We start from the raw sequence: 9,268 nt of genomic DNA, 5'->3' as shown, positions 1-9,268 counted from the left end.
CACAATAACGCATAATTTACAGTATGTGGCCCCATAATAGTAAGGCCAGACACAGGAATATAGATTAATAATAATCGTTTATTTCCTATGTGATCATACATTTAACATTATGTATATGTATTTGTGGGTTTTGATTCCCAGACTGCACTCAGTGAGAACAGTACTAATCTTTAAGCTTTGAGGAGTTTTCAGAACGAAAATAATTATTTCTTACACTGACGTCCTATCCTGTAAACTTAGCTAAATGTATATAATAGGCACAACATAAGAAACAGTAGTGGCTCTCTGCTGAATAACGAAAGAAAAGAAACTAAACACAATAGTTGAGCCACACAGTAGTGTACATAACAGTGTACAAAATATAGTTGACAATCAAACATTGTTCATGACATTTCTAAATATAAACTCACTTGGTGTACAGCCTGTGTGCTAAATCACACACACCACCAATATCTCCCCTCTGGATTAGGCAAGGACATAAAAAACACTGGCACTGCACTTTATTTGATCTCATCCTACCTGTCGGGAAGATCCTACCAGGTCTCCTGGGGAGGCAAACAGTCAGACCCTCGCCAGCTCTCCACTGGTGTCCCACAGGACTCTGTCCTCAGACCCCTCCTCTTCTCCCTTTACACCACCTCACTTGGACCAATCATCACCTCCCATGGCTTCTCCTACCACTGCTACGCTGACAACAAGCAGCTGTGCCTGTCGTTCCCCCCGACTGATCCAGGGATCTCAGCTAGGATTGAGGCCTGCCTCGCAGACACAGACATCTCCGCCTGGATGACCAAGCACCACCTCCAGCTGAACCTCGCCAAAAAAGAATTTCTCGTCATCCCGGCCAAACCCTCTCATCTCCCATGATCTCTCAATCACTCTGGGATCTGCGACGGTGACCCCTTCATCCTCTGCCAGGAACCTCGGGGTGACCATGGATGACAAGCTCTCCTTCACTGCCCACATTGCTGCAGTCTCCCGGTCATGTAGATTCACCTTCAACAACATCCGGAAGATCAGGAGATACCTGTCTGAGCATTCCACCCAGCTGCTCGTCCAAGCACTTGTCCTCTTCAAGTTGGACTACTGCACCTCGCTGCTTGCCGGTCTCCCAGCATGTGTAACCACTGTGGTAAAGACAGCATCAATTAGCCCACCAGAACTTCAGCACGCGGACACTGGCAGTGTTGCCAGGTCGTCGGTTTTCCCGCGGAATTGGGCTACTTTTGAAGTGTTACCGTGGGTTGATTTTTTTGTCCGCTGCTTCGGGTAGACCTATTTTGCATTCAAATTACATTAATATCTTTAAATAAAAATTTATATATTTAAATGAAATCATTTATGCCCAAATCCTACCAAACTGACTCTATCAGCACATACACACATGCACTTTGGGCACACACACATACACACTGTGCGTGTGCACACGTGCTATAATGATCTCAGTCTCCTAAGCAAATCTCCTGAAAACTGGTTTTAATGCTGGCATACTAAACAGTTATTAACAGTACTTTGGAGATATTACAATAGATTTGGCAATGATAGCAATGCTGTTGGACTTTAAAAGCACTGTATATGGTTTGGTAGGGGCATATTTTGAGTTCTGATATTGGGCTGGTTTTTGGGCTGGTTTTATTGGCCATTGGGCTGGTTTTGGGCTGGTTTTGATTTGCCATTGGGTTGGTTTTGTCACAGAGCCTGGCAACCCTGCCTGGCATCCCTGCACACTGGTGACAACTGTTTCATCAGCTGTTTATTTCAGACTCATGAACGTGCATTCAATAGACAGATAACATAATGAACAGTGACGTTTAAACAATAAAGTACCTGTGGTAAAGACAGCATCAATTAGCCCACCAGAACTTCGGCACGCGGACACACTGGTGACCACTGGTAGGCACAGAATTGCAATCTTAACCACAGTACTACAGGCTAATCATCAAAGCTAAGCTAAAGGCAACATGCTCTGAACAATACACTAAAACAAAATAATACAATTGGATCACGCAGTTTGCGTCAAGCAAAACGTAGGCATGTTTACATGACATTAATTACATTACACTTGCTTATTTTTTTTACATATATATGTATTTCACAACCCAAAATTATACTGAGTTAACCAACCCGTTTCATCAGCCGTTTATTTCAGACTGATGAACGTGCGCGCTTGCAGACACATGGGAGAGGTTCTTAGCCTCAAATGTTACATAAGATAAATGTAATTTCAAACGTCTACATTAAAATATAAAATTTTACATTAATTAAAATACAAGCAACATTTTTAAATAATGAAATAGTGATGTACCAAATTCTCAGACTCGACTACCCACGTGGGCTGATGGAATTTCATACACTTGACGACACCGTCACACATGCGCAATCCGCCCTCTCCTCTCCAGAGAATTCAGAACGCAGCGGCCCGTCTGGTCTTCAATCTACCAATCTACTAGAAAGAAAGTTCATAGAACAACAGGACTTCAATATAGTCCGAGTAAATATAGACAGATTTAACATAATCAGTCAGTATTGTCTGAAATAGTCAGTATATTCTGAAAAACCATAGCAAATTATCACTTGGTGAGAGACAGTAACCCTTTACATCAGAACCACCAAGTCTACTATCACAGAAAATGTGCATTACTGAATCTGCTGTCCAAGTAGGTGTAGGCCAGTAGTTCTTCCAACTGAGGGTCATACAAGAGTTCTCTCAGGTGGTGACTGCTGGGACAGCTTAGCCCCAGACATCACTGCTTTGGGTTTTTTCTATTGTGGATACGCAGGTGACTCTTCAGATTGCCATTTGTTTTACATGAATAGTCACAGTGTGGGCAGCTGTAGGGCTTCTCTCCTGTGTGGATCATGCTGTGTTTCTTCAAAGCACCTGAGGTAGAGAAGGCTTTATCACAGCATTCACAGCTGTGGGGTTTTTCCCCAGTGTGGGTCCTGTTGTGCACTCTGAAAATAGAAGCGCTACTAAAGGTTTTACCACAGAGGTCACAGCTGTAGGGCTTCTCCCCAGTGTGGATCCTGCAGTGATTTCTGAAACTGTCAACCCGTGTAAAGGTTTTACCACAGAGGTCACAGCTGTAGGGCTTCTCCCCAGTATGGATCCAGCTGTGAGCTCTGAAACTTTCAAGTCGTCCAAAGGTTTTACCACAGAGGTAACAGCTGTAAGGCTTCTCTTCAGTGTGGATGCTGTGGTGAGCTGTTAAATGGGCAGCCTGGTTAAAGGTTTTACCACAGAAGTCACAGTTGTAGGGCTTCTCTCCAGTGTGGATCCTGCGGTGAACAGAGAAATGGCCTGCCTGGCTAAAGGTTTTACCACAGAGGTCACAGCTGTAGGGCTTCTCTCTAGAGTGGATCCTGCGGTGATCTCTTAAGCTGCCAGCCTGGCTAAAGGTTTTACCACAGAGATCACAGCTGAAGGGTTTCTCTTCAGTGTGGATCCTACGGTGAACGTTGAGAGTATCAGCCCGGCGAAAGGTTTTACCACAGAGGTCACAGCTGAAGGGCTTCTCTTCAGTGTGGATCCTGCGGTGAAGGTTTAGAGTACTAGCCAGGCTAAAGGTTTTACCACAGAGGTCACATTTGTAGGGTTTCTCTCCAGTGTGGATCCTGTGGTGAGCTCTGAAATGGCCAACCTGGTTAAAAGTTTTACCACAGAGGTCACAGCTGAAGGGCTTCTCTCCAGTGTGGATCCTGTCATGAACTTTGAGAGGACCAGCCCGGCTAAAGGATTTACCACAGAGGTCACAGCTGTAGGGCTTCTCTGCAGTGTGGATCATTATGTGGTTCTTCAGGGAATTGGATGAGGAAAGGCTCTTCCCACAAGAGTCACTGTGATGTGTCTCCATAACTCTGGTCTCTCTTTGTGCTCTGTCTGGTCTCTCTGGATCCTGTCTTGGATCTAGTCTTTAAAAGCTTGTTTTTCTCTAGGGAACTGCCGTCTCTGGTGGAGTCTCTCTCTGTAGTCTCTCTGGTTGAGTCTCTCTGGAGCCATAAGATGTCTTCTCTGTCTCGTCTCCACCCACGATCAAGTATGGTTGGCCAATGGGGGATCTGGAGGAAAAAGCTCCAAGTTAATGAGAACTCAGATTTTACATATAAAAGGAAATATTTTGTCTATCATAATGTCCACTCTGCATATGTAATGGTAATCATTTGGTGTATGATTCTCAGTTTTTTTTTGTCTGGAGAAAGATGTAACACTGATTAAAAAGTAATGTAATCTCTACCATACAACTCTTTATAATACGTGTGGATGAAATCAAGCACTCTGATTGGTTGGAAGTGACTCACGGGGTGTGCTTTATAGACCAATTATCACCCTACGTCACACAACTGTCAAGCAAGCTCAACTGCGCGTCGGTTGCAAAAGACGAACTTCTCCCCGGTCTATTTCACTTGGAGTGTCAATCAGGTCATCATATATCTCTGGCCACTGGATTGCAGGGCTTGATATTAACTTTTTGAGGCTCTTGGCCTTTGGCCAAATACATTTACGTTTCACTTGTCTATGCACAAAAGTCACTTGACCCCGATACCCTTAAAAAGCCTAACCAAGTGATCGGGCAAAACCAGCCTGGCTAACGGAGGTCGCTTTCTCAAGCAAATGACGAATGAAACAGGCTCGGTTAAAGAAATCCGAGATGCTGGCTATCTTCATCAGGCTCGTATCTACATTAGGCAGTCTGACATTTCTGTTGTAGAATAGAGTGAAATACAACATTGTGCACACTGCCAGTGAGCGAGTCTGACTTATGGGCTAGCTGTCAGCGTATTTATTTAATCATACTAAACTGAATACCAAACTGATTTTCACACGGTTTTCTTTGCTTCAAATGTGACGGGCATGTAACGGACGTGGTCTTTGCGAGCTCCGTCAGAGGTATCTGACCGCTCCGACCAGGAGTCGAACTCACCACTTCTGACTTCCAAAGTGCAACCACTACCAGCCCAATACATACCTGAGGAGTGAGTTTCACCGATTCACACCGGCTAGACAAAGGTCATACATTTGGCTATGATACAGGACATGGTTATTCTTTTCACAAAATACAACCAATAGTATGGTAATGTTAAATTTTACTTGTGAAAAGTAATCCCCCTTGCCTTGATTGTCCGCCGATTTTAGCAGGAATATGCTGCACACTGCTGGCATCTTGTTAGGAATTTGCCCTGTCCAATATGGCGGCCGCATTTCTCGCACCCAGCAACCAACCCAGGTTTTAAAAAAATATGCCAAGTAAAGCTACTAAATCTTAGCATACTTGAGTATACTTGAAGATTGATTAATCATCAGTATACTTCAAGTTATTGAATTATTAGTTAATTTGAAGTGTGCCATTTTGGAACAACTTATTTTGTACTAAGTATATTTTAGTTGTAATAAAGTTGTACTAAAGCCCAATTTAAAGTGTAGGTTACTTTTATGTGCTAAAGTGGAACAACTTCAAGTGTACTTAGTACACTTAAAGTAGGCCTATATGGACATAGCTGTATAGGCCTACTTAAAGTGTACAAAGTGAAGGCTATTACGCGAACTTGGAGCACAGGCGACTGAAGTATAAATGCAGCAGCCTGAACGACACTTTTTTTTTCGTCGGCGACCATTTCAAAAGTGTCGGCGACATAAGTATAAACTAGGCTTTAAGACCCGACAGGGCAAGTGGCGTCTTAATAGCACTTGAGGCTATGGACGTTTTTTTTCTTTATTTTTTTGAGGCCCCCTCCCGCTAATCGCAAATGCAGGGTTTCCTGCAGAACTTTGCTGTTAGGTTTAGGGCCCCTGTGGCCACCAGAGGGCCCCCAAGATAACATGAAATTACAGTTTAATGTACTGTTTCTTCGATTAAACTGCCCTCGATTAAACGCCGCACCAAAAATGAACATTGTGTAATAAACGCCGCCCCAGAAAAACGGTAGGAGCAGCATGTCCTGAAATACCTAGCAACAGCATTTCATTTTAATTAACATTCTCTTGTGTTGCGCTCGGGGTCCACTATGACTAGCTAGCTAGAGACTAGCTGTTATAGTCGGCATTTGAAGGAAAGCTAACGAAAAAAATTCCAGAAAATGAATAGCAGTCTGTCATATTAATAACGCTTGTCTAGATTATCTATTGAAAGAACTGGAGAAGCAGGTGCTCTTGCGTTAGCAAGCTTAACTAGTTTACATGGCTACAGTAGGTACAGTAGTCTAGGTGTTTTCGCCATCTACTGTAGCTGTTCTTCTTGCATTCTTTGCAAATAGGCGTTAAGAAAAAGCAAATGAGATAGGGAAGTGAACTAACATTGACATTTGGTTGTTGCTTAATCGGGGATTTAGAAGACCGTACTGTTCAAACTATCTAAGAACAGTTAATGTAGCAAACTAACACAACATGCTAGTGCAGATAGCCTAGAATAGGGCAGTTGCAAGCCCCCACTCCTCGCCTCTCAGCATGAAGCAACAGCCCCGGTGGATGTAGGTGGTATTGCATGTCCGATTTTCTACCCGACTCGTCCGGTCGTTTTTATTTTATTAACTCCAGTCAACATATCTACAACTATCTCCCCCAATAATTTTTGTTCGATTCTCAAACCTGGCTCATACTACTTGCTTTTTCATAGAATATTTTTTCCTGATTTTTGCTAAGTTTGAAACCAATACGAAATGGGTAAACTAGCAGCCCATTTATTTGCTTATGTCAAGAACAGTTGCCTGGAAACGTGTTCGCGGATACGAACCATTATACGAACAGGGGACGAGCACAAAAGGGAACATCAGCAAATTGCTGATTTACCTGAGCTGAAGGAGAACAAAGAGAAAGGGCTTGATAATCTACAGTTGCCTGCCTTCATTGTAGCACGTTTTACAAATGGTTGCAGACATTTGGTTGTTTGTACTACACGGTTGTTTGTAGAGTTTATGTCACGTTTATCATCATTATTATTTTGTATTATTATTAAGAGGCCCCTGATTACCCGAGGCCCCGGGCTCAGGTAAGCCCGTGTATTAAGGCGCTACTGGACAGGGCGAACAGCACCGCTAAGCGCAGGGGTGCTTATTGCCCCGCTCTGACGACATCTGCGGTCTGATACGGATACTAGACGAAGACTAGACTCATTGAATCACTTGTGTCGTTATTTAGTTTTGGAATTAAAGCCATTTTTAGCCGAACCGGGTTGTCCACTTTCTATCAAAAGTAATTGGTTGCTAGGCAACACATGAAACACATCGTGAGAAAACTTGAGATGAGAGCTATCTATAATTAGCCTACCATTTATTTTCATTTACCAAATGAGAAGAGCTAAAATGCGATATAATAAACAGCTACTAACCTCGACCGTTCCCTCATGCCTCGCTATCGCTCAGTCGATACGCAGCAATAAACTGTTATCTGAACAAGCTCGAGCAACAGCCAACACCCGAAATTACAGGGGTTATCATTAAACACCAATGCTACACTTTAATAGCCTACTGTAGGCCTACTTGTCAAACTCCCTCCACAAAAGACGGATATACAAAAACTTTTTGAGTGGGAAGAGATTCGAGGTTGATCTCACTTTTATCGGTAAACGTGGAGGCGGAGCTCCTCCTTCACAGAAACTGAGATCGGAAAGAAACCATGGGAAACTAACATGGGAAAAACATTGGCAGTCGCTATAGACATTAGCCTACCTGTGGTAAAAATAGCCTACCCGTAATAGTTACACAATACAAAAAGCATTAGGCTACTTAAATGTTCTTAATGACTGAGCGTTATTTAACAAAACATACCGACGGCTGTTGAGTTTATAACCCCGCTACTCCCTATTCCACGCTTGTCCACGGTCACATTCTGAGGTGCCTGTCGCTACGTGGTACCAACCATAGGCTATAACACTATATTTTATGTATTTTCTTAAAACTAATAAGATATTAGGGTAGTTACTTCACAATAAGAATTTCATGCATGCAAATTAACAATAAACGTTGTTTATTCTCTCTCAGAAGAGAGATTTCTGAGATTGGAATCGCAAAGTTTTAAATCCAGTAGCCTAGCCTAATAATATTCTCTATTGCGAGTCTCATTTTCTATTTAAAAACGGAGAATTACAACCTATATATTTTACTAAAAGTTTTTTGAGCTCTCTGTCTTTGGCACTCTAGCTTTGTCTCTCCCTATGTCTCTCTTTCAAACATATCGAAGAATTGAAAGAAACCTTGCAAGGACCCATTCAGTGAAAGATAAATTAATTTATACAATCTACTTTGTTTTATTAAGATCCGTATATGTCTATTTGCACCTTCCTGCCACAGTAAATTATATGTTTGTGAAAATTTAGATGGCAATAAAAACCTATTAGGATTATTTTTTTATGAACCACGATTACATCGCGCCATATTCGGCTGCATGCAATACAAACGCAAACGATTTCAGATAATACGGCTATTACACATTACACATACACATTCCTCTTGCCATATAACTGGCCATATTCGGCTGGATGCAATACAAACGCAAACGATTTCAGATAATACGGCTATTACAGATACACATTCCTTGCCATATAACTGTAACGTTTAATATCAATGCTAAACAATATGTAATCGATTGGAATCGATTTATTTAAAGTTCAAACCTGAAAAACAGGACAATAATTAAAACCAGGCGACAGGTGCTTCTTGTTGCTTTCGCGCCGCTCAATATCTTGTGGACCCACTGACACCCGCCTGCTAATATACTCCCCGATGAAAACACAGCGCCACATTAGTTCCTACTGGCAACAAGGACGTCTTCTTCCTTATAATTGGCCTCTATGAGCCATATTTCAAAACATTGCTCAAAATAACAAAACAAATAATAAACAAAAATAAACACAACCTCAAACTGTGATCACATATCTTGGGTGTCACAAGTACAATAAGTTAAATCAGTTACAACTAAAAACAAGTGTAACAAGTCCCTCAATAAGTGTTATTGTGTCATTGTGTTCCAGCAACACAGCAAACTATCTTTATGGACAAGAAGGAGGCGGCCCAGGGCTCGGCCATGGGCTTCCCCCAGGAGCAGAGCCCTTGATGGCTCCTTTTGAGAACACAGAACAATGATTACTGCCAGAAAGGCTTCACTTGGTCCAATTCGGCTAATGAACAGCATTGCAGTAATGTCTGTTTTTGTCAATTAGCTTACATGCCTAGGCTAGGCCTATGACTTATGTACTTAACCGTCCAGCAAGTTTTGCTTAGCCATCTCCCTCGCCCCAATATTTGAGGCAGCTTTGCCCTTTTTGACGATAACTCG

General features: G+C 42.3%; 1 protein-coding gene across 3 annotated transcripts; it reads right to left on the bottom strand.

Moving 5' to 3' along the window:
• Window positions 1-60: 60 nt before the first annotated feature.
• LOC146286873 (uncharacterized) lies at window positions 61-7,509 on the bottom strand. Of its 3 annotated transcripts, none has more exons than XR_014758437.1 (3): window positions 7,323-7,509; window positions 2,642-4,059; window positions 61-2,446 (listed from the first exon to the last, which is right to left on the bottom strand). XR_014758437.1 is itself a non-coding variant. In XM_084699625.1 (2 exons), the coding sequence occupies exon 2, from the start codon at window positions 3,852-3,854 to the stop codon at window positions 2,745-2,747; it is 1,110 nt and encodes a 369-aa protein (XP_084555751.1). In that variant the 5' UTR covers window positions 3,855-4,059; window positions 7,323-7,509; the 3' UTR covers window positions 61-2,744. The 3 variants fall into 3 exon arrangements, 1 of the variants encoding a protein (XP_084555751.1); XR_014758436.1 differs by having other exon boundaries at window positions 61-2,443; XM_084699625.1 differs by having other exon boundaries at window positions 61-4,059.
• Window positions 7,510-9,268: the final 1,759 nt, after the last annotated feature.

Source organism: Hypomesus nipponensis, chromosome 6, assembly GCF_054491055.1.
Source record: "Hypomesus nipponensis isolate SF chromosome 6, ASM5449105v1, whole genome shotgun sequence".
Taxonomy (NCBI): domain Eukaryota; kingdom Metazoa; phylum Chordata; class Actinopteri; order Osmeriformes; family Osmeridae; genus Hypomesus; species Hypomesus nipponensis.
Note: the sequence above shows the minus strand (reverse complement) of the source record. Positions and strands in the feature narration are given on the sequence as shown.

Bases quoted from the DNA above. Each gene is read 5' to 3' on its own strand.
- LOC146286873 (XM_084699625.1), bottom strand. From the start codon at position 3,854: ATGGAGACACATCACAGTGACTCTTGTGGGAAGAGCCTTTCCTCATCC.